Source organism: Ostrinia furnacalis, unplaced genomic scaffold (genome assembly GCF_004193835.3).
Source record: "Ostrinia furnacalis isolate ACB-3 unplaced genomic scaffold, ASM419383v2 OfSCF0641, whole genome shotgun sequence".
Lineage (NCBI taxonomy): Eukaryota > Metazoa > Arthropoda > Insecta > Lepidoptera > Crambidae > Ostrinia > Ostrinia furnacalis.
The window spans coordinates 135,458-162,748 of NW_021130880.1; the positions used below are offsets into that span (position 1 = coordinate 135,458).

Here is a 27,291-nt window from a genome sequence, read left to right on the forward strand (position 1 = left end):
TGTGCGGGAATCGAACCCGCTACCTCAGGAAAAGTTGTCCGTTTCGAACCACTACACCAAACGGCCGACTTTATAAGCAGGTATTTACTTTCATTTTTAATTTCCCATGAAAAGTCACTGAGTGTCTATAATCGAATGATGATTAGCATTTTTCTTCTTCAAAGGTCATGACGTGACTAGTATGTCCATATAATTTATGACAATAATATCATCTATTGTTTAACACTATGAGAAAATTAGTTTCATCAAACTAATTTTGGAGATGTTGCAAATGTAGCGTTTGGTTTCTTTTAGAAGTCATTTTAGACTCTTTTAAAATGTTCACCGGTGTCACTTAGATTTTTTAAAGTTGTTATTTTTGTCACAATTTTTTATTCTATGTTTAAACTTAGCGACAGTAACAGCGCCGCTAACAGATAATATAACCTATTGCCTATTTGTTAGCCAGTATCAACTAACACTTGATTTTATTTATCAATAACTTATTTAATTATAGCCCAGACATACATGTTGCCACCCAACGTGACAGACAGATAATGGACATATACAAGACAATAGCTTGGCTCTAATGCATTTGCTATGAGATAATCGTCCTAATTTCTAAGTCGGGTCAAGCCCCTGCAATTACAAAGAAGGCTGCGTTCAGATAAACCCACGCGCAGTTTGGAGGCAAACAAATGCATTATTTATTGCTAGGTATACTGCACCCACTTGCTAAATTCGTATTGTGATTTGTATTGTGATATCAAGATATGAATCGCGACTACTTTCATATTGGATATCATTCATTAGCTGCTGCAAGCTATATTCGGGACGTGTTTAAGTGCCATAAAAACTCTATATATTATTCAAGAATTTTAAAAAATAACATTATAATGTTATTATAATGTTATAATGGTACTTACATAACATAAATCATGTCTTTTCTATTTTTTATTTTTTAACATTTTTGTAGAGCTCATTGACGATTGATAACTTTAGGAAATTACTGTGTTACTTACTCCTTTAAGGAGGCTTTTCTCTAACTGCATAACTGTTCAAAATTCAAATTTAACTAATTTTATTTATTTATGCAAATAGGCTCCCAAAGAGCACTCTTACAGCGTGTACTCTCTGTGGACAGTCATAGGTTGAAATTAATAACGATTGATTAAACTTATCAATTTGGTCACTTCGCGAATTTTCCGACTCAATACCTCCAGCGCTAAAACATTATTAAAAAATCTGCTCATTGTGAAGCATATCCATGGTCGCATATAACGACAGTGTTGCAACCAAGCAATACCTGAGTGTTATTGTTTATTGTCTTCTTATCAATATCTCACCGCTTTGTTAGTTTGGCGCTACCAGCGGTTCCCAAGGAGGGCGGACACGCCCCCAGGTGGGCGCTGAGAAGTGTGCTATCGGTCATTTATCAAGCACACAACTGGTTTTAATTACATGGAAGCGTTAAATAAGAGTTCATATTACACTTCGTACTGTAATTTAGCAGTTGCCTGCGGTATCATTTGGATGGAATCGCTTTATCTTTCAATATTAATACACCTAGCTGTTCTAAATTTCAAATACATAGTGACTCTTTCAATTCTTATCAAAAACGTTTTACAATTAAATACTAACACATTGAGAAGAATTGCAAACTGATTTTAGTTAGATGATTGATCAGACATGTTAGTCTTCATCTATTTTTTAGCTCGGAAAAGTTTTAGGTAGATTACTTCGTATGTCCTCCCATAGGTATTTTCAAATATTTTATCAGTGCAAAAATCTTTTCTGCTTTCAATCTGAACTAAAAGTGGACACTAGCCGCAATAGTTTGAGCACCTCTAGTCCAGGCGGTCGACGCACGCACAATGGTTTGCACAGCCTTGGTTTTTGTGGAATTAAAGCGTAATACGGTAGTATGACTTTGCGTTTGTCTGTTTTAAATCTTCGGAACTTTTTGTGTTTCACTTTATAACAACAGTGCCAAAATTAGTCAAAAGGTTGCCAAATTAAAACTTTCTGTTTTTCCCTTCCTTTACTAGATAAGTATACGTATAATTAACAAAATACAATGTACAAAATGCAGACCTTAGAACAACTTTTCTCTTACAATGGCTCTAATTAAGTAACAACCATTCACAAAGTTACCGCCCAACAGAATTGAGCTCGTTGCACAAACTTGGTCTAGATCACAGATTTAACTCCAATAAACTTAGTTTCGTAATTGTCCTGATAATGCCAACTACCAAAACCTTGGCGCCGGCATATCCTGCATTGTCACTCTTTACAGGAATTGCAACTCTATCTATAAGGACCTACACATCAGTTTTGCAAATAGTAGCTACCTCACATAAGTCTTTGCCACGACCGGTAGTGCTCTCGATATTCTATTGTCTGTTTCGACCACAAACTTATCATTTGCAATCCGAAATCTGAAACCAGACCTTATGTCGTCAGCTTAAGATGTAAAGTCACTTATTTGGGAAGCACCATTGCATGGCCGACTGCGTGATATAATAGTATGTTTGTTTGTTGTATTGTCCACATAATTGTCTCTAGATAGAGTGGAAAGTAGGGCGGCATTGAGGTAGGCTTTGCAAACGATCACGTTGGTCAGTGCCAATGAATTTGTCTCACTGATTTTGAAATCTTGCTTCAAACCGTTTTGTTTAAAAAAGTGTTTAACATAACACAACAAAATTTCGAATATTTCTGTTATGCCTTTTGCGACTAGTGCAACCAATTGTTGCATTAGTCGATTTGTAAACAAAAAGTCAATTTGTTCCATGTCCCACGGTCATTTGAACTTTCACTAGAAAACCCTTTAAATCTGTTAAATTAACCACCATGGGCAGTTAAAGTTAACTACACATTCGCGTGCTAGATCTAATTTATAAAAATGGCAATTCCAATTCTAACAACTCGTAAGAAGTCAATTAAGATTTAACACAATTTGTGCATGCGACCCTTTGGCACGCCTAAGTATCTAAAAATTTTAAACTTTTTGCGCTCCGACGCCTTCTGATTAGACTTCTATTGCATGGTGGTAGAGGCTATTTTCGAGCGTGTTAACATTTCGAGGAGTGACTTTTCTCAGGTCATTTTTGAGATCTAAACAGTCAATATATGCAAATGCCGTCAATCTGATGCGCAGCCGCACGTGGGCTAGTTGCTTCTGTTGTTTAATAAAAGATTAGTGGCGTTGATTCTGCCCACGGGAGCCTGTTCCTTGTTTCTGCTCGGGATTTTTCAACAGTTAGAGCTATGTTACACTTACTGCACCAAAATAGACGTAAATTGCACAAATTAAAAATAACCAATAAGACAATTTCAATCTAAGAGTTCTTTCCTTTCTCTCTCGACAAGGTCAATTGAACAGTTATCAATTGTCGTGTAAGTTTGACTATGCGTATATTGTTTTGAATAGCATAACTCAACGATATTCAACCGCAATTATAGACACTAGAACTAAATATAAACATTGCTACGACGAATGCCGCAGAAACAAATCGTATCCAATTGTGAGTCACGTTTACCAATTCCAAATCTATATTTTCTATCAAAACCAGTCCTGACTGAGCTTAATTAGATTAAGGTAAATTGACCAGAAATGTTGATTATACCAAAACCCGATACGCAACTGAATGACAAGTATCTACTGGAATGCTAACCAATTTAGTGGAATTTTGCTAGTTTAGGCTATACTCAAACCTAACAATAAACAAGACTTTGTTTCAAAATCGACCGCAAACCACAGCGGCGTCTGACACTAATGTGCACTCTCTCTAATGTGAACTTGTATTTCTCGTTTAGAAATTCTTCTTATTTCGAGATGAATGTCACTGTTAGCTTAAAGCAAGGCATTCGTTGCGAATTTCGCGCTTTGTTCCGGACATCATGAATTTGACATGAGCTCTCTGAATGAGGCAGAATTTAAATACCGTGATCCCATAAATTGCACCTCGATTTATTTCACCTTTTCAATTTAAATATAAATAATCCGTATTTACATTCTTGCAAGATGAAACATGGCAATGCTTCAAATACGTAGTTAAAAGTTCATGACGTAAAGTTCAAAATCTCTTCCTGAATCTATAATCGAAATGTATTATGAGCTGTCAGCTAGAGAAAGTCCGCCCTACGTAAGTGACAATGTAATCTGACAATCTCGCGCGTACTTTGCCTCAACACGCGTGCGGCGACGAGTTAAAGAAGATGTATTGTGCGATACAGATGTCAGTCGAGTTGCCTTTTACCGACAAAATAGAAGTCAATACGGAATATATCTAAACAGATTTTATCTGTGAAGGAAGATACAGTTGTGGACCTATTAGACTCCCCGGAGGCACTCCTTCAAATGGCAACTTATAAGCTTTGTTTATATCTATTGTCGACATTCTTTTGATCACTGTGTAGGCTTGACTTGACGAAAATGCTTATAATAATGTAGTAACAACCTGACAAATAATTACTGTCACTAGCAAGCGAGTAACTTCATAGTCAAAAGCACTGTCTAAGTACATAATATTGAGACGCTATTTTTTAATTTGGTTAATTATGAATATGTGATCGTTAGCTTCAGACACAATTTATTAATGTAACCTTGACTCATCTCTCTTACTACTCTAGTCTAGTGTAGAAGTAATGAATTTCAAAAATAAACAAGTGATATCATTAGGCCTTTTTGAGGACTCTTTAATTAAAAGTGCAATTTGTTTGTCCATTTCCTGACATTACTTCGTGAGGTGCTAATTACTTGTATTTCGGGTGTGTAGGCGTTGTCTTTGGTAGTTATCGGTATCCCAAGGTCATTAGTTCACTACTCGAACTATTAATTACTGATTACATACCGAACCATAAAGCCGGCAATCACGAGCAATCGTAATGGTTTTTGACCTACATCAATAAAGATCATCGACAGTACCATTGTTTCTTACTTTCTGTATCAATGCATCGATCCCAAGATCGATTACGATTCGGGCTTGACCTTGTTCTGCGAATGGGCAGAAAGTTTATTGTTTCAAACAACGATCAATCATTGAGGTCAATTGTAATTGTGTTTTCGTCACATTTCTTAAATTGTATGATTGTAACGAGCATGATATGTAATCTTATTAGATATTATGACATGTTTATCTGTTTGTATTTGTAAATGTATCATTAAACTGCTTTTGATACTTCTATTCTTAATTAATATTATAAACGCCAACCACTTAAGCCTCAGAAACAATGTTTATAAAATTAAATGTTGATAATAGAGTTACAATAAACCTTTTTAAAGTTCAAGCTTACGTCTTACTTATTGCCAAGAAATCTTAAAAGAGGTAAAGACAATAGCGAAAGCTTTGTACGAGTACATGGACCCTATCTATTCGATGGAAGACCAAAATCAACACAAGCCAAGCCACGGGCAGCTTGTTGTTTTAATAGTAACATGCGAGGCACTCAATTTCTATTTTCACGGTCACTAATCCACGAATAGTTTTAATTCTTACAAAAGCCGCCATTAAAACTATTTCGTTTCGTAACAATTAGACGGCCGTAACGGTTTGTTGTTTTAACATGATTTGTATCCAACATATTTAGTCGGTGTAACGTAACTAACTCGGGGATAGCCTGGGGCTAAGTGTTTACGTCTTTGATACTAGCTGCGCCCGAGACTTCGTACGCGTGAAAATAGTTTGAATTGTTTCTCGTTTTTGTGACATTATTGTTTACTGCATCGCCCCTATTGTAGAGTGGTGATATATAGCCTAAAATCTTCCTCGGTAAATGAGCTATCCAACACAAAAAGTTTTTCATATCGGACCAGTAGTTTCTAAGATTCTAATGTTCAATAAACAAACAAACTCTTCATCTTTATAATATTAGTATACGAGTAGACAAGAGGTCACAACGACCTTTTGACTGCAGGCACGGAAACTTATATTAACCAGCGACATGACGCCTCGGCTAATCATTTAAGGTGTGGCTTTGGTTTAATGTTGATAGTTTTTTGGATTTTAATAGATTGGGATATTGTTTGCTTCAGCTTTTGATCATAATCTTGCAGCTAACAATAATAGGTGTGATTCAAATCACTCATCTAGTCTCTAAATAAACGAATATAAGAGTTTAACTAAGATCATAACATTGGTTTGGGTTAGACTGCCTGAGCCACCATAGGCATCTGTCATGCTTAACTAATACAGAACAGAATCGTAATTTTTTTAGATCTTCAGGTTGATTTGTAACTTTAGGAATCCATCCCAAAGTGTGTATAATTTGCAATAATGACCAACCATTGAAATTATTTCTCAAGAAGAATTTGGTTACAAACTAAGTGACTTAAAGGCCTATAATTTCGTTAGTTTATTTGCCGGCCACTAATTTAATATAGGACATAAATGGTAATATTGCATCAAAATCTTCATAAGTATAAATAATCCTGCAACATCGTCCATCTATTACAAAACTGACCTCTCTGTGATCGTCGGTATATCAGCGCATCCGATGTCGAAACCTAAGTATATGGACTCCTTAAATTGGTCAAGTAACCTTTAAGCTCTTAGTTAAGAGTATCGTAAGACATGTTTCTAAATAAACTTAATATGCAGATTGAAATAGTTGTATTTTAATGTCGGAAAAATGAGTAGGCAGAATACGTTTTTTAACATCATTAGTCTGTTCACTACGTCATATTCATATGCCTACTTTGTAAACATCAAATAATAATGTTTAGATATTTAAACTTTTACCTTTTCTATTATGAAGCTGATTTGTGAATCGACACGTGCTTTTCTTACATAATATTTATTTACCTAAGTAATTTTACCATACAGGTACTCCTCAACACAAAATCCATTAAAATATCAAACAAGACGTATTCTTCAGACAAAAACATTTGACTGACGATTGAAAAATAAGCCCCAAATTGAATACTTCCTATGCTTTACTATTTCGTATGTTGTGCCTAAGTGAGTATAGAGCCTCCTAAATTGGTCAAGTAACCTTTAGGTCCATCTTCTAACGGTCAAACCTTAATAAGCAAATAACAGGATGCTAAATGAAGTTGAATAGCAAATAATACCAAGTTCCAAGCGCAATCTCATGCTATAAATGCATGTTGTGACACATCATTCAGTTGTGGCATTTGTCAAAGTAATGGCCGTACATTTGCATAGAGAGTGAAGGAATATGTTAACAGCTAATTAACTTTGGTGTTTATGTTATTTGCGTATGCCTAAATACTAGATATTGCGTATTAGTCAATCAGTAATTCAGTATAAAAGAAACTTAGAGTAATTAAAAAATCAACATCATTTCAGCCACAGAACGTCCATAGGCTGAACATAGGCCGCCCCCATTGACTTCCAGATTAGCCGCAGAATGGTAGCGGCCTGCATCCAGCGCCGTCCTGCTACCTTGCCATTATGAGGTCTAGTTTGTCCACCTAGTTTAAAAGAAACTAAGTCTTAAAATTATTACAATGAAATGTAAAGTTTTTGGTTTTTTAAATTAATTTCGTATCAGTATTTTTGGTAACCATTACTTTGCTACAATCAGTTACAAAATTGAATCTTTGCAACAGCCTACAATGTTTTTAACAAAATGTCAGCGTCTATTCATTGGAAGATTGACAGGTTTCATAAGGTCCAAGCTGTAATAAAAACTAGTTCAAGTCTCGTTAGAAACTAGTTCGCAGTTTCGGGCTATATTTCAAGGGTAACGAATTAACGATTCGTTACTTGTGCAGTTTATTAACACTTAATTGCTGGTAGTAATTATTAATTTATCTGCGAATATGTTTTTTTAAATTAATCTGTTACTAACTGAAAGTAGATTTTCAAAGCACATAGGTACTAACAATAAAATAGAACAGATTGAGCAAAGATTACGTCACCTATGAACACGATGAAATTAAGTTTGTTTTACAATTCGTACATAATTTGTAAAATAAAGAGCTCGAATGCAATCTATGATTAAGTTAGATTGCCCAAATAGAAGAAGTTTATTAATTGAACCACAGTCCACTGAGCGCCGAAAAGGGATTCAATGAATAGAAAATTGATGTTGCAAAAACGAAATCTAAATAAACTGCATTCATAAAAGGAATCAAAATCAAACTCTAGTAACGTAATAAGTTCGCCAANATCGCCAAAAATGTAATTAAGACGTTATAATTATACATAACACCAACATTTTATTAGCTCGTTAACCTTAATTGCCAACCTTGCAAAATAACCAAATAAAACACCGAACGAATAGTGGAGTTTTCATTTCAAAGGATAAATTGAAAGTACAATTCAACTGGGTATGCAATTTTGTAATTTTACGTCTCTTTATTATGAGAACGGCCTTGAGTTTTTGACATAAAATATTCGTTAGGCTAGACATTAAAAACAAACCTAACAATTCATACCAAAAGCTTACCAAATACATCATGACTAAAAACATTACAGCGATAAATAACGATGTTAATAAACTAAAGCACAAGAAACACAATAGTAACAACGAAAAAAACGATATTATCAGATGGAATTAAATCAACGAAACTAATAAGATGCTCGGTAGTCGAAATGAACTAACAATAATGTTGGAAGCAGTTCAATACACTTGGATGTCTCAATTATACCTGGATATAAAAACTAGTGATATTATCACTTTAATAGGATCCGTAAAAGATAGTGATATAGATATGGAAATACAATTCAAAGTAGTAGAGTCTTCAAAAAATATTGATGCTTCTAGTGATCGTTTAGTATGTTGATAGTAGTATCATCTGTAGAGATTGGAATCTTAAAATAATGCAAATTTGAGACAAAAATGTCGTGACGACGATATCCTGTTCTCAAACTGGTATCAATGGTTCAGTAGGTGTGATGAAGGCCGACAACTCACAATCTGAACGGTTGAACTCTAAACGCTGGCAGCGGATCAGATAACTGCACTAGAGTGTAAATTAATAGTAACGCTCATAACATAGTAACGTATAAAAGTAGTTAAAATTCTTCCATTATAACACATTACATACAATATTATAAATCTCTGTAAATATACAGATCATAAATAAACTCTTTCAAGCATTACGAATGTAGGTAATCGTTTGTGTAAAAATATACTCCGACCATTAAAAATGGCTTAAATAAAATAAATTCTCGTTCTGTGCTTTAAAAATAATTTTCTGACTGAATTGAATCATTTTACAAAATTAAATGGGACCTCCTCAGACATTAATGTACTTAAATTATATTCTTTGCTTTTGTGTCCAGAACACGAATTCTTTTGCCTTTACAATGCTTGTTGTACCACCGTTTAGATGTTATGCTTACTGCAAAATTTGTTGTTTATTCTAGCCTTTATGTGCTTAATCTACAAAATCTACATTTAACTCGGGATCAAGATGAGCGGTTTTACAAACAATGTCGCTTTTGTGGGCGCAGCAACTTGTCAGTGGTGTGTGATCGTTACTTTCTGCTGTGACTGGTTTAATTTAATAAATCCAACGGTTTCACTTTCTTGGTGTATTTATGTGACGTTGTAAGTCAAGATTTGTATTTCTTGTGCATTAGTGAAGTTAGTGCGGTCATTGTGCGAGTGAGGTATGTGGCCGCTTGCCTGGGCTCGCATTGTGCGTGGACATAGAGAGTCTAATAATTATGATCGCGTTGACAGAACGTATCAAAACGTTGAGTAATCGCTGCGATAAATCCATTCGTGAAAGCATGTTTGATAAGAGTACTCTTAGGTGTTTAATGTTGGTTTTAGTTTGCTTTTTGTATAGTCCATGGTCCCGGATTTGCATGCTCAAAAGTATGCACATGTAGAAATACCCATTAGTTATTTTTTGCGTCATAACTATTATTTCTTCCGTATTTCCTCTCCCAATATCAACGTTTTCCGGACACTAATGCTCTAAGAAAAATGATGGCTTCCGACAAAATGTTAGAGGTTAACAGAAAACGAGACATAAATCTTACAGCAACTGGGTGCAGTTTACGAAATTTATGCTTGTCTTGAACTTTGCCGCGGTGCAGTTGAACAGTCGAAAATTCGAAATGTTAGATCGACAGAATTATGGGAACAATGAGTTATTGCACATTATCCATGCTTCAAATGCGTACCCGAACATGGCAGAAGTAAATTCATAAATTGTTGTAAATCAAAAGCAATCAGCGGTGTTTCCACCCACAACTTTACTAAGATCCTTTCAACACAAACGATTAGTGTTGCGATATTATAAGCACTTCTTTATATTGCATAATTCACAGTCCCGGCGAATTATAACATTTATCAGATCACGATTAAGCATTTGACTTCAATTAAAGCTATCCTTACATTCACATACAGCTTTAACTGTATTTGCATTTAATGAAGCTAATAACGAACCAGTTGCACTATACAGCCACGATTCTAATAAATCCGATCAACTAACAAAGACACAATTTGCAAGCGGCTACATTAATACAATGGTCACGATTTTTCACAGTAAGCAGGCAAATCCATCAATTCTAGCCAATAATGTTTGAGCAACCAAAGTTAGCATGGCGCCCTGAAGCAGGCATTTGACTGTGTCTGGTAAATGTCTAGTTACAAAACCTACCGAACCTAGAGCGAACGGTAATGATCATATTGGGAAACGTAACAACCCATTTAATGAACCAAATGTCAAGATAGATGATGAATGGGCGCCGCTCGATTTTGATCCTAAAGATGGGGAGGGCAAAAGTTGAAAAGATAATCAGATGGATCGATCATTGCTAAAAATCAAAGATCAAAGTACTGTTATTATATTTGCAATAAAAAAACTGTTTATATTCTAGAAACATTACGATGTCAATCATCCAATCGATGCCTCAATTTTTTGTAGATTAAACCGGTTATACCATGTTTTTACAGAAAACATGAAACACAACAAAGAAATGGTTCCCAAAGGTCACTGAGTAGAAAATTCAATGATCGTTGTATTTCATTTACTCGTAATAGTGTTCTAGATAGTAAACAGAGCAGTGATAAAGTCATTAGCATAGAATTGATAAAAATAAAGTATTGCTATCGAAGCGTGGTAAATTGATTTAACGCATCGATCTATTGGTTTATCGACAATACGGAAAGTGTAGCCGCGGAAGCGGTATATTTAGTAAACAGCTACTTTTTATTGCGTTCAAATTTCTCCAAGCCATTTTAAATCTTATTGCTTTACGGTAGAGGTGTAAATAATCCAAAATACGGAGAAATTCGGTCATGATTTTATTATGTTTACGCAAAGCAGGTCAATATTACCTTCACGGAAATTTTTAATTCGTTAATCAGTATTGTTTTATGCTAAGTTCTTTTCCTTTTAATTTACATTGTAAATTGATTTGGTGTTAATTCTAATGAGTTAGCACCCTCTTAGTTGTGCAAAATATGCATTGTTTAATGCGCTATTCATTTAGGTAATACCTACAAACTTGTTGAAATTATTATAAATTACCGATCGCATCTCTTATGTAGGTCACTTTTTCTGCACACCCTATACTACCTAGTATTATTATTACGAGTGATCTAGTTATTATTTTATTATATTCAAAAATTGTCAGTCAAATAGCGTCATCAGCTATTGAATGATTTGTCAAATTAACTATAAAGATGTCTCAAACGCCATAGAAATATTAATTATCTCCTCTAAGTGACAATCATCACCCAAACACTAAATCGATTAGCGCACTATAATCGAATCGTATCGATATCTCGAGTCGTGCGCGTTCCGATCTTCAATCGACCCAGTTGTGATTGCAAGCAAGGTGACAGAGAGGCGCATCCGTGGACAATCTCCTCAGTCCTTGGCACATACTCGAACATCGGTTCGGTTTCATGGATCACATCTCTTGTGGGATAAAAGAGAACAGTTAGCCACCTTGGAGTTTAGAATAATATGAATTTATAGATTTTTAACTGTAAAGCCAAATAATTTTGTATAGCTATTCGGATGACACTGTAAAACGATTGCTCGAAAGATCGGTTTTTTCAAGTTACTGGTTCGTTTTGAAACAAATAATGTACTAGCACCTACCTTGTTGCAAGTAATTGAAGTCTGGAACTTTTGAAACTTCTAGGCTTGAGAATTTATACAAGGGCAAAATTATCTAAACGTGTATGGGAACCAAATAAGACTCCAAAATATTAATAGTTAATTATAGTTTAATCTCAGTTGGAACTGATCTTTTGAAACATAATTTGTCTGCACGAAGTGTGTTGTCTGTTTTACTCGTACTGTGTGCCCGCAGCCCTATTGTGTTCTTAATAACGTGTACATTGTTGACCTACAACAAGTTTATGAAGTGTTAAATTGAATTTGTGGAGGGCGTCCGTTAAATGGACGATCCGATTGTCCATCTAACACTGTTCTGACCTCTGTATCATTTGTAACTGCTATTGTCCGTTACAATTTTACAATAATTATCATACATCTAATTGTATGGCGTGAAACTTGTAAAGAACCACCTATTATGTATAGTAGAGACCTTGGGACTTGGGTGTGCATTCTTGAAATTCCTTTAATTCGAGTTCTTGGCGGTTATTATAAACTTGCAAAAGGGTGCTTTTGGACTAGACTAGATGGTGAAGAAAGGCTATAAGCCCATCTTTACCCAATCGATGTTTGATAGTTGACTGTTTTGTACAATATTAGTGAATTTTTCACATCATAGTCCGTTGAAATTGGATGGATATGTGATAACAACAAAAGGATTGGAAACGTTCAATTAGTATTATGTTATGAAACCTTCGTTTGACAAGGATTGACCGAAGACATAACCACTATTTCACTAAGCAAACATGTATTATGAGCATTACTTCCTGTTGTTGTCTAACATTGTTATAAATATATAATTTGCGGTCAATTACAGACCTTTGTGATAGGACCCTATTATCAAGAGCTGTCATACTGCCCGAGGCTTCTGTCAAATCAATTATAGAGAGACGAGAATGTAATGTTATGCTTTCACTGATCAAGATGCCATTTTGGTTATGTGTGCCAGATGGTGATTGTTGAACTATTCGTTCAACCAAACTAAGCCAAACTAAGTTTACGAACTTTGAAATAAAAAGATGCAGGAAACTGTTTGATTCTGACTTTTCACTTTCAATTAAGCATTCGCCATTTTTTCATTGTTAAAGGGCTTACTTACTTGTAGTTCTGACATCTTTGCGTGTGGAGACCTTAGACCTTTATGTAAAATACTTAATATAACTACAAAAAATTTGAATTTGAATCAGGTACTTATTGGAAGATTATTTTTCCTAGGTTAATAATACCTACAATGTGCTCAGTCAAAAGTGAAATAATAACGCATGTAGTATTAGGTAAAGGCGGCGCGATGCGTTGAGTTGTCGCGATAAAATAATTTGATGCTGTTATTTTTTCATTCATAATACTGAACATTATACGATATTTCACTTAAAAAGTTGATGAATCGTAGGGTAGTGTTCCGTATACACCTGAGGCGCTTGGTTTTTGCAAGTGAAATATCATGAACATAATATTTATGTTCAACACTTCACTGTATTCATTTTCGATAAACAATAATATTTACGTGTTAGTAATTTTAAAACTGCATAGGTAAATATTTTCAACGCTGTTTTCTTATTTCACAGTTGGTATTATCTCATAACTGTCATAATTTACTGAACAAGCGATTTCTTATGCACTAGCGTCTTAAATACCTATTAACAATACAGTTTTCACACAGTTGGATTATCTGTAAGTAAAAAAGAATAACATCGATGACACTTTATTTAAGGAGAAGTTATACGATGTATTTGAAAAGATAATAAGGCACTTTAAAATTATCAATTTTCGTTCATATAAACACCACAGCACCGCCAGTAGGCGACCGACACTGCGCTAATTTGAATGCCCTAAGGCAAACGATTTTCTTTTCCAATATAAAATATGTTTTTAATAACATAACAACTTATTTTAGCAAGAACAGTGAATAATATTAAAGCTCTAAAGATCTTACATTCAGAAATTAATATTCCGCTAGACATCAAATTATTTCTATTTCAAAAATATAAAAATTTTCAGTAAGCTCTACCTATGTAAACTTAGACCTTCAGAGTAAATAATTATGTTTGTAAATGTATTAATACGAGCATCATCATCAAGTGATAATCACTTTCCATTATGTGATCCAGTAAGTAGTTGTAGATCCAAAAGCTTCTTGTTGTGGATCTCTCCTACCAGAGGAAAATGGAGTTGACCTGCACTCTCTAGAAAGAGGGACATAGTTTTAGCAAAACTTATGTTAACAAGAAAGCGTCTGAATGAAACATCAATAATTCATAGTCATTCGAAGCTATCTTCATAAGCACTAGCCTTAAGAGGTTTCCCACCAACTGCATATACTGACGGCAGCACGTCAAGGTATACAGTGGCATCTTACGTCGTTGTAATAGGGTCGAGTTTGTAACGAAAATGTAAACTCTGATGTCTGAACTGCGGCTAACCCGGCACCCGCCGATCAACTTTTACTTTCGTCGCGCGCGCCGCTTCCGCGAACGAAAGTGATTTCCGCGCTGCAGACACCGATGGATTGTTGCAATTTCGGTAATCGATGTCGATGTTCCTGTAATTTGCGTTTTGGCTTCTGTTTTTTCGCTGGTCCTTTAATTGTCTGTTATTAAAGAAAGGTGAAGTTAACTTGTGATTTTTGGAGATGCCATTTTGAAAACATGAAATTTATTTATTTGTATGAGGAAGACCATGGTTTACATGATTTCAGTAAGTTATTGTACAAATTATGCATTTATAAATTGATCACGATATCATAATTTGGCAAACCATTTACTTTGATAGAGTCAATAATAAAGGTGCTGGTCTGCAGATTTTTTATAAAACTTCGATTAACCCTCTATAATAGGCGTCCATCAAATTCAATTCGCGTTTAGTCGTATCATTCATTATGTTTTGCGTTACGCATCTACCTGCTATTGATAAAAACTATGCGGTGTGAAATTTAGCAATTTTTTTTGGAAATAATTGGTCACGATATTTTTTGTTACAATCGTAGTCTGTTCCGTGTTAGGTTCACGTCAAAATCAATTAAGGCATGCAAACAGATTCTACCATGTTTTAATGCGGCATAACTTAACACTAATAATATCAACGTTACGTGTGGATCATTAAGCAAATGAAGAAATTAAACTCAATTTATCGATACATAATCATCGAATCGGAACAACACTAACCTTGGTATTTGTCAACAAATGCAAACTGACAACCAAGATCGTCATACTTTCTTTTCGATTATCGTTATGAATAACAAGATATTTTATCAGCACGTTTTCTTAAAAAGTAGTACCAATGTTAACCAAAAACAACTCTCCAAATTGCGGTTTTATTTTGTCATTAATTTAATATTGTCATTAAAAGAGTATTTTCACTGTCTCAATTGATAATTAGTATAATTATAGCACAGGAAACGTTTATTATACTTGGGCGGAAACAACCATAATACCTATTTGGTAGGAAAATTGTTTGGATTATGTAAACTCTAAATTTTAATAATTGCTGGAAACCCCTTTCTCTAGTGTTGTGGATGGTAATAAACTAGAAGATTACTTATTTATGTGAATGTCTACGTACTTATTTCATAATTTATTTTCAAATTACTTACGTGAATAAAGTATTAAGCATATCCATTTAAGATTTCTGACGAGTTTTTTTTTCAGTAAATATCTAGTTGGGTTGTTCCTTTATTGGTAAATTGCTATAATTCGCATCTTAAAATGACCTATGGTGAAATATAGGAGTAGGTGATCTAGGCTACTTGTGTTGTTGTGTTTCTTATTCTATAATTAATTTTAAAATTATTACAGGAACTAAACGATAATTTACTTACGATTTAAAAATGTCTATCTAACTGTAAACATTCTCTTCGGCCTAGAATTAGTGTCAAATGAACTGTGACACGTTTATTCAGTAAACAATGGGCATTTTCGCGGATTTCACGGGCGCGGGTTCGAGTTCCGATCGAGCACCCTTGAACCTGTGTCAAACTGTCAATCACCACTGCCGTGAACTTTCTCGGAAGACCATTGTTTTGGGCTAAGTTTACCGACTTCATACTTGTTACCTTTTTTGTAGAGACGTAATTTGGATATAGAGGTAATTGACACTAATTAATTTCCAAGACAGAAGTTTCCTTAAAAAAAAAACCGACTTCAAATGCGTGAACACAAAAAAAAACTTAAAATTAAAAAAATTGCGTATAAAAAAGTTCATCCCCAATTTTCCACCCTTGGGGGTGAAATATTTTCTTCAAATTCGCATGAAACCACCCTTTTGATAATACCTATTCAACAAAAAAATAATCGTTNTGGCCAAACGGAAGGATACCTCTAAAGGTACTTTTAAATTATCAGCAATTTTTTTTTCATATAACCACCACAGCACCGCCAGTAGGCGGCCGACACTGCGCTAATTTGAATACCCTAAGGCAAACGATTTCTTTTTAAAATATAAAAATATGTTTTTAATAATATTACAACTTATTTTAACAGAGTTGTGAATAATAACTTAAAAGCACCGGAGATATTACGTTCGGAAATTAATACTGCTAGGAATTAAATAAATTTAACTTTTCAGTAAGTTCAACCTAAATAAATGTAATAAATGACGTCACCATCGTCAGGCCGTTCAGTCTTCTCTGTAGGAGAATGGCCCTCTCTTGCTTCTGTTAACAGAATCAAAATGTTCAGACGGTTTGGGGTGGCCTTATGTTTTCATTTTTGTCTCTGACATCCTCTGAAAGAAGGACATAGTCTTAACAAAACGTATGTTAACAAGAAAGTGTTCGAAGCTATCTTCATAAACACTAGCCTTAAGAGGTTTCCCACCAATCGCATGTACCTACAGACGACATCACGTCAAGGTATACAGTGGCATCTTACGTCGTTGTAATAGGGTCGAGTTTGTAACGAAAATGTAAACTCTGATGTCTGAACTGCGGCTAACCCGGCACCCGCCGATCAACTTTTACTTTCGTCGCGCGCGCCGCTTCCGCGAACGAAAGTGATTTCCGCGCTGCAGACACTTAAATCTTGTTATCGATGGATTGTTGCAATTTCGATAATCGATGTCGATGTTCCTGTAATTTGCGTTTTGGCTTCTGTTTTTTCGCTGGTCCTTTAATTGTCTGTTATTAAAGAAAGGTGAAGTTAACTTGTGATTTTTGGAGATGCCATTTTTAAAACATGAATTTAATTGTATGAGAAAGACCATGGTTTACATGATTTCAGTAAGTTATTGTACAAATTATGCATTTATAAATTGATCACGATATTATAATTTGGCAAACCATTTACTTTGATAGAGTCAATAATAAAGTTGCTGGTCTGCAGATTTTTTACAAAACTTCGATTAACCCTCTATGATAGGCGTCCATCAAATTCAATTCGCGTTTAGTCGTATCATTCATTATGTTTTGCGTTACGCATCTACCTACTATTGATAAAAACTATGCGGTGTGAAATTTAGCAATTTTTTTTGGAAATAATTGGTCACGATATTTTTTGTTACAATCGTAGTCTGTTCCGTGTTAAGTTCACGTCAAAATCAATTAAGGCATGCAAACAGATTCTACCATGTTTTAATGCGGCATAACTTAACACTATTAATATTAACGTTACGTGTGGATCATTAAGCAAATGAAGAAATTAAACTCCAATTTATCGATACGTAATCATCGAATCAGAACATCACTAACCTTGGTATTTGTCAACAAATGCAAACTGACAACCAAGATCGTCATACTTTCTTTTCGATTATCGTTATGAGTAACAAAATATTTTATCAGCACGTTTTCTTAAAAAGTAGTACCAATGTTAACCAAAAACAACTCTCCAAATTGCGGTTTTATTTGGTCATTAATTTAATATTGTCATTAAAAGAGAATTTTCACTGTCTCAATTGATAATTAATATAATTATAGCACAGGAAACGTTTAAAATACTTGGGCGGAAACAACGATAATACCTATTCGGTAGGAAAATTGTTTGGATTATGTAAACTCTAAATAATTGCTGGAAACCCCTTTCTCTAGTGTTGTGGATGGTAATAAACTAGAAGATTACTTATTTATGTGAATGTCTACGTACTTACTTACTTATTTCGTAACTAGCTTTTGCCCGCGGTTTCACCCGCGTGAAATTTGGTATGTCACAGATCGTCATAAATTATAGCCTATATGTAAATCTGGGTTATAAACAGTAATACTGTAAAGTTTCAACAAAATCCGTTCAGTAGTTTTTCGTGAAAGAGTAACAAACATCCAGACATCCAAACATCCAGACATCATGACATCCAAACTTTCGCATTTATAATATTAGTAGGAAGTAGGATTTATTTTCAAATTACTAACGTGAATTAAGTATTTAGAATCATATCCATTTAAGATTTCTGACGAGTTTTTTTTTAAATAAATATCTATGTAGTTGGGTTGTTCTTTTATTGGTAAATTGCTATAATTCGCATCTTAAATTACCCATGGTGAAAATATATAGGAGTAATCTAGGCTACTTGTGTTGTTGTGTTTCTTACTCTTTAATTAATTTTAAAATTATTACAGGAACTAAACGATAATTTACTTACGATCTAAAAATATCTATCTAACTGTAAACATTCTCCGGCCTAGAATTAGTGCCAAATGAACTGTGACACGTTTATTCGGTAAACAATGGGCATTTTCGCGGATTTCACGGGCGCGGGTTCGAGTTCCGATCGAGCACCCTTGAACCAGTGTCAAACTGTCAATCACCACTGCCGTGAACTTTCCCGGAAGACCATTGTTTTGGACTAAGTTTACCGACTTTCATACTTGTTATCTTTTTGTAGAGACAATTTGGATATAGTAGGTAATTGACACTAATTAATTTCCAAGGCAGAAGTTTCATCATTATTTTGACAATTATTTCCAAGGCAGAGGTCTCCTTAAAAAGATAATCATCATTTTAATCAATGACAATCCACTGCTGGATGTAAGCATCCCAAGAAAAACGGTAGTAATGCTCCATCGATTTTGAAGAAATAAATAAGTTATCATTAATTAGTTAAAGAAATTGGCTAATAAATAAGTGACGTCACAATTTGTATTTTTCTATTAAATCAAGGGGCGAAACGTATTTTGTCAGATCAAATTATCTAGATACCCGCAGGCGTAATATTAAACGTATTCTCTATCAATAATTCAATCAAGGCTCTACCACAATAACAATAGTTAGTACGCATATTTTAAAATTACAGCCAGTTGCGGCAATTATTATTTATAAATAATACAAAAGAAAATCACCTGACACCCCCAATTAAACGTCAAAGTCAACCAATTTACATAGTTTCAAGTCGTGACTGCAGAAGTTAATGGCAAAATAACACATAATTGAATTAGATATCGGAACAAAATCGAATCGGAGGTAGCATTTCATTATTTGACACATCCTTGAACCTAGTCACGCATGTGCACAACTTGGCTTGTAGGTAGTGCTGCCAATCCTAAGAATGTAGAAATATTTTTCATACGTTTTAAACCTTAATTTTGCCTAGATATAATTCAAATTGTGGTGCTACAAAATCAGTTTTAACAAGAGTAAGCCTTTACGCGATATTTTCTTTTATTTTACATGTCCTTCAATGTAAAATAATTACTTGTTTCTTACTACTTTTTTTAAGCATTATTTTTCTGAGGAAACACATCTACACAATCACAGTTATGATGTAACGTTAATACTATGCTTGGATAAAATATTCGTATCTAAAAAGAAAAGAAAGAAGCGTACTTTGTCATTAAGAAAACTTGGTTAAACACGGAAACCTACATTGTACACCTTTATGATTATTATGTTTATAACAGACCTTCTCCAACAGTTTGCGAAAATGACAAAAGAATCCACCAGATGTATTTGTAAGATAAAAAAGTTTGTTCAAAATAATGTTTATGACGCAGATAAATATTTACTTTAATGTTGTTCCATAATATGTATGTCCGTGTATCTTGAATCATGTAAGTGAATGTCAGTTTTGTTTATACCTAACCTAATGTAAAATTAAGTAGGTAAACCCTACTTGTGAACTACCACTACTTTTTTCGATTGCAATAATAAATACCTGAATAAATTGATAACATTAAGAGTATGTGTAGAGTGTAGTTTTTTAATGATACTAAAAAGTTGGTACCTACTTATGTCTTATTAATTGCATTTACTTTAATACCTAAACAAAGCCATAAAATGAAAAGTATTCGCGCAAACAAAATCCAAACTATTAATTAAATTAAAGAATTAAAGATCAAGATAGAGGGCGCCACGTGCGCGAAATGACATAGTAGCGCCGACTGCGCCCGCGTCGCAAGGCCGCCGCTCACCGTCGCGTTATTGGTTCGACGACCATTTGATATACCTGAAACCACATCATGTTTTACACTGGGATACCTTATGCAGTTGTGATAAATGATATTTTGCAGCAGAAATGTAAAATCTGATGTGCTGTGTAAAATAATCTCAAGACATAACTAAAATGGAATATTCGAGAGTGATTGAGGTAACGCTAAATTAAAATTACCTACCTGTTGGGATACAAATAATGGACATAATTATTTAATACCTTCGACACTCGGGATGCTAAAAATGTAGAAATCCCTAGAAATTGTTGGATCCAGAGTTATGAAAGCCTAAAGCCTACATGAAAAAACCTTGGAAGAATCAACTTTTACCCCCTTACTAATAAAACTTACACGCTCGTTGAACAGTGTTTTAAAGTGACGTTTAGTATGGAAATGTAATTTTAAAACAGTGTTCAGCAACTGTGTAACTTTTTATCAGTAAAGGGGTTAGTTATTAAATCTTGTTTATAAGTTTTGCACTACATTCAAGTATATTCAAGTTATAAATTACTTATAATTTTATTAATGCAGCTATTATTATAAATCGGAAATTATTATTCGACCGTTTGCAGTCTAAGTTAGCAATCGTTTTTACTTTCAACAAAACAAAGCGACAAACATAAACTAGTAGATAAATTACCAAGTAATTAACAATAAGTTATCTGCGACTTGTAATTAAAACGTGATCGATGGATTGTCGAAAGTTGGGCCGTACCTTGTTGGACACCATTTATAAACTAAAGGTCGCTATTGTCATTTGCTAGTAACAATTAAAATATTTTAGAGTGATTGCTTAGTCATGGGGAGTAATTTATCAATTATAGGTAATATTTAACTGAACACATACTACTCGGCCTTGTAAGTAATATAAATGAGAGAAACCAACAAGTTATGGGTAATTAGCAAGGGGGCTTCGAGTTCGATACTTCGAAAAACTAGTACTCTACTCATAATGTAAACTTCGCAGTAGCTACATTTCTCACAAGGGGCGCTGCTCAAAAAACTCTGCTTATCGGACTCAAAGGCTTGAGCGCCCTCATATTATGCTCAGAAATGATAATCTAGAGATAAGAACAGCTGTCTTAGACTTAGAGGTCCTGAGTTCGATACCCAGTGAGTTTTCTTAATGTCACTTTTCAAAATAGTCGGTAGGTATTATGAATATAAGCATAGCTGGTTATATTCAAGTAACAGCAAACCCACATGAACCCACAACATTTGACACGTGACCTTTGTGCCTTATTCAATCACATAGAGTCATGGCAACTCATTGATAGACGTTTTTGTGATACATAACTCCTTTTTATGTTTGTTTTGGCATGGCAAATAAATATCAAGATCAATACAATAGATAGATAGATAATATTTATTGTACCCCACACAAAATTAGCAAATAAAAGAAATACAGAATCAAAGGTCTTATCGATATTTTTTACTTTGCCTTCTTGTGAAACTGTAATGCATTTTCTACTGGTCAAAATATAAAATGGTCGTCCTTGAAAATCATGACAGACACGTACCTACCTACTGTATAGGCAAAAACCTGTAACTTCATTTATTGAGTGACAAACACTTTTGTATGTTTCTATGTGTATAAAGATTTTTTTCTATAAACAATGCAACTTGACCTAAATTTTCCTTTTCTATAATACACGCTATGCATTAAGGTCAAATTAAATATACGCCTAGACATAATACACCGTTACGTGATCACGTATACCTCCATTGTTGCCCAGATTCTATTAAATTATCACTCTTGTATAGTAATCGGTACTTGAACCATGAATTTGCTACACGTATTCGGTATCATACCAATTATTTTGCAGTTGAAGGATCTACAATTGCTAGATTAATTCTACTTGGAACTGCATCGTTCACTAATTTAACACGATTCTATTTTTCTACAGTAATTACTTCATTTTATGTTCCTTACATTGTGAGGCTACATTCAAAAGTTTGACTTTCTCTCGCAAATGATATCGTCATATGTATTCTCCATGTGCGTGACAACACACAACTTTCGTTAAAATCACATTATTCAATCCACCGTCAAACTTAATTGTTACACGCGTTGAATAGAAAAGTTTACCTTTGAACGGTATTTGAATCAAATAGAAATTTCCAATCGGTAGGCACAGACGAACCTTCGGACCAAATCGGAATGACAATGAGAGTTCTCAGCCAATGCCAAGGAACGGTTTTAAGAAAACAATATTCCGATACAGGACGACGACAAAATACTAATGCACCACAAATTCCGATGTCGTCATTGTTCAATTTGTTACATGAGAACCGAATATCGGACAAGATACGTTTAAATAGTAGATTCCAAAGACACTTCAATAAAGCGCTGCAGCGCAATACATCGCCATTGATAGTTAAGAAGCGTGACAGTGAATGGCTACATGTAAATTACTCCTGTGATTTCCAACGCGTGCAAACAATAGGACGGTTATTTCTAAAAAGGGTTTTTTCGCACTTCACTCATTTATACATATAAATTCTTTTGGCTGAGATCCAAGCAATGCAAAAATCATCACATCAGAAATTATGGTTCACGCGATGTGAATCCAAATCTTTCTGTTTTGCATTTGACTAATGTTTTGTGTTTTGTCTTTACAGAATTGGCCTTTGCGGGTTCAACAATCCACACAGAGATCAGAAAACAGATGAAGTGAAAAGGCATATAGGACAGGTGAGTCACAAACCATTATTTATAAATACTGTATAATCAGCACGACCGTAAGTTATTAATAATTTAGTAAGAATTATTCTTATAATAATATCTTAATTCGTAATGGGTAATAGAGATTCCTCGCATGTCAAAGGTATATTTGCATGTAAAGCAAAACATAATATTAACACCAGCGTGTTATTTTAATGAGCTTTATGATTCCCATGCCCATGATGACACAAAGCTAAAAACATTGATGAGGTCACGACTAGTTAGACGGACGCAATCAAACTTGGACTATACAATACAACTCCTAAATCGAATGAAACTAATTTTTTACAAGTATTCCATCTTAAATGATGACCCCATCATTTAATAGTTTAGATGATGACCATGTATTTTAGTAAATTAATCAAAGTACACCCACTACTGCAATAGTCATATGTATCAAATCAAAATCTGTTAAAATAATAACACTTGCTCGAAAACCAGATCGGTGAGAAGATTAAAATTATTTATGATGATACTACTACAAATCAGATTGTAGACGAAATCATACTTGCAAATGTGCACGGCGTAAATACTGAGTATGTTATAGATAAAAAAACAATAGGTAAAATCGAATAATTTGTTCAAGGAAGTGTTGCCGCGTGCAAAATCTCGTTATCAAATCAGACATGTAACCCGGTACGGTTCATTGAAAATAAACGGTGTGAACAATAGATCCGAAAATACTTCTGACACAAATGAGATGCGGTAACAAGCTGTCCAATACAAGGTCAGCTGATATGGGAATTGTATTGATTAAGTTTACACAGAATAGCTTTTAAGCCGATGAAGTAAACAAAAAATATTTGTAAAATATTGATTTTGATAATAACTGATAAATGAATGCGGCTATACTAGAATTTTTCCACTATGTTTGTGGTCATTAATAAAAAGGTTTTTTTATACATAGAATGAGAAAATGGTAAATAGTTATTGAAAAAAGAAACAGTTAAAAAATGTAAGAAAAGTAATGTACAAATCAAAAAATCTCAAAAATGAATCTAGTAGAGCGTAATTACCATAAATATTATGTACTCATAGTAAAATAAAAAATAATACATAGTTTTCTTACAACGTAAGGCCATAGGCGTAATCAGAGTAGACATCAGCTTTATTAGCCGTATCTAAATTTTAGTAGTCTTGGTCAAATTCAAATATCATGGGTAACAACTGTGTGAGGTCAGATTTTTGTAATCTATGCACAAACCATTCCATATTAAATTATATTTTAGATCCACCCACAATTCGATACGGAGCACGTTCTATATATCAAAACCCGTGTCTTACCTGAACGTTATAGCCTGATTTACTTAGATATTTTGTTCATGGTCAATCGTAATGATGTAATCGAGTTGCAAGGTTCAAACATAGTAAGAGCTACTTTAATTCGATCTATGAATATTATAATTCTGACTGCGCCATTTCTACCTATCTGCTACCTGTTTCCAATTACCTTTATCTTTTATCTCTTCACGATTTTCACATTGAACTTACTAAAAATAATATCTATTGACATCAGCGTGATTAGGACAATGCACTACACGCTCTAATGCTATAACAAAAATATATTTAAAATAAGTAATTTTAAATAGTTTTTAAAAGTATTGTCCATTAAAATAGCTTTATAGTAAACACTTCATTTTGAATTTATTTTCCAAAAAAAAAGTACTGAATAATACTGAAGTATTTCACTTTGATCAAAGTAAACGATGCGACCGGTCCGATACAAAATCGATTGTGGATCAAAAGCCCATTCGATTAAATTATCATCGGCTGGATGAGCAGACGGTATTCGAAACTGACGCGACAATTAACGTTTCGTCAATTGGTTGCTACACTTCCTTCTAACTGCAGGTAATTGCGGACGCGCTGGTAAAACTGCAAGTCAATTGGATCATGAATAACCATTCATGAAGATTTAATGATTTTAAGCGCGAATTATTTCGTTAAGTGTTTTTATTTAAAGAATTTTCTCGTGACTATAAATGTATAAATTCATGATTACAATGTTTTGGTAAACAATAATATCAAAACTTTAATCTTTGCTGAGCACTACAAGCTTAAGTGGCTATGATGCAGCACCAGTCGACCTTGTCCCAAAGATTTGAATAAAGTTGATACACTTTTATTTTGTCTAGCTAAAGCGATGCGTCTCGAGTTTCTCTACAAATAGCAAGGACGTGTACCAAATAGACAAAGGTTACGCTGCCATATTGGATAATACTAGAATTCAGCTGCGGCTAGAAATCTATACTAATATTATAAAGCTGAAGAGTTTGTTTGTTTGTTTGATTGTTTGTTTGTTTATTAGCGTGATGTCCGATTTGAAAAATTCTTTTAATGTTAGATAGCCCATTTATTGAGGAAGGCTATAGGCTATATACCATCACGCTACGAGTAATAGGTGCAGAGCAAAAATGAAAGATGTTGCGGAAACGGGTTTTCACGCGTACGAAGTCGCGGACACAGCTAGTGCATTATAAACAACATTACAACAGACTTTAAAAAGCTACTTATTATAAAGTCATAAGCACACATTTCCCGTTTAATGATATCTTGATAGATTGTTATTTTATTAAAATGTTATCCATCAAATCATATTGACAGAACGTTTAACGATGAACATGCTAATAACATTGTGTTATAAGATTTAAAGCCATTTATAACAATCATTTAAATTATATTCACGGATTTACATCTTGCCGCATCCAAAGTCGAAAATAGCTTACAGATTCGATTTCACACCGGTGAAAAAAATCATCTACCTCAATTTATATCTCAATGTTATCTTCCTTGAGTTTTGGTAATTCTGTAAAAAATAGTTTCCCATCTAAATTAGTCGTAACAATGCCTGTAGTATGACATGCACCAATGTGGCTAAGGTCGCTGATGTCATAGGTCAGACGATTATTGGAACCTACTCCATTGTTGAGCACTCCTGTCATGTCGTAAATCATCATAAGACAAATGGTGTTATACAAACAAAAACCGTACAGCCGTGTGTCGATGACCTTGAATCAATTTTGTTAGCAATATAAGGACATAACTGTGATGTCATCAACATAACGGCATTTGCAAAAAATAAGGTGATTGTCCCCCAATTTATTGTAAACAACACTGCACTCGGTACCTGCTAATGTGCGTTTTTGTGGGTTAAACTAACAGATTTTAATTATGTTCTGTTAGAGTCAATGTCCCTACATTTTTTGATACGAATGATGTTACTCAAACTCAATAAGCAGCTTTGATGATAAATAAATAATGACAATCAAACGATTACTATTATGTCAAAGAGCTTTGATGACTCTCTTTCAAAGAAAAGAAATTGGTTCCTCTACCATTTTAAAATTCCTAGTGCTTATGCCGTCATATATTTTTCTTCAACAGGGTGTCAAAATAAAGATGGACGACGCCGGTAACATACTCGTCAGGCGCTACTCCAAGAGTAGTGTGTTTGTGAAGAGTACAGCAGCCACCAGCAACGAAGAGACAGCTATAGGACAGGACATACTGAAACTGCCTGGCTACGCGCTGGAGCAGGAAAAAATATTTAAGGTATGTTGCTATCATTCGTAATTCAAATTAAGGCACCTAGTTTTTTTTTCAGCAAGTGGCGTTATTTTTATAGTCTTGTGTAACAAAAAGACTCACAGTTTGTAGGTACTTTATAGTTAACTGCAACTCTTTTGCAAAGTAGCCAGTCTTATGCCAAGAACTTCTTTATTTTCATGTTTGTCAAACTTACTCATACTAATGCGTACATAATTCTTGATAGCTTTAGTTCGTTTGCTGCAACTCATACATAAATGCACACACAGATTAGTTGTTTGTATCACTATTAAATTACAAAGCTCAAGCTATTAATTCCACGTCCAAAATGCATTAGTTGGTACCAAGCCAACCAAATGGATGTTTACAAGTAATCATTTCTGTCGAGATGGGAGCATACAAAGCTATGTCGAAATTCTCCTGTATAATTCCTACCTACATAATGACTTTACTTCTGAGATATAGTAATTCCAATGTATAATTTTGTGGCAAACATAACTAGAACTACGCAAAATCTAAGGTAACGAGTATTTCAAAACCAGATTGGAGTATATTAATCTTGTTTTGCCCTTTATAAAGAATAGGAAATGTTTTTGTTATTTGCAAACTGAACTGATGAAGTCCAAGAGGTGAATG

The 27,291-nt window shown here is 34.2% G+C and overlaps 1 protein-coding gene across 3 annotated transcripts in view; it reads left to right on the forward strand.

The window, feature by feature from the left end:
* Window positions 1-27,291, forward strand: part of exp (expansion) — a 104,264-nt gene that overhangs the window by 40,122 nt on the left and 36,851 nt on the right. For all 3 annotated transcript variants that reach the window (XR_003657032.1, XM_028323542.1, XM_028323541.1), the window contains exons 3-4: window positions 23,007-23,079; window positions 26,494-26,661. Coding sequence is in view for 2 of the 3 variants with exons in the window: in XM_028323542.1 (XP_028179343.1) it covers window positions 23,007-23,079; window positions 26,494-26,661 (241 nt within the window). In the remaining variant the exon portion in view is untranslated. The remainder of the gene's footprint in view (window positions 1-23,006; window positions 23,080-26,493; window positions 26,662-27,291) is intronic.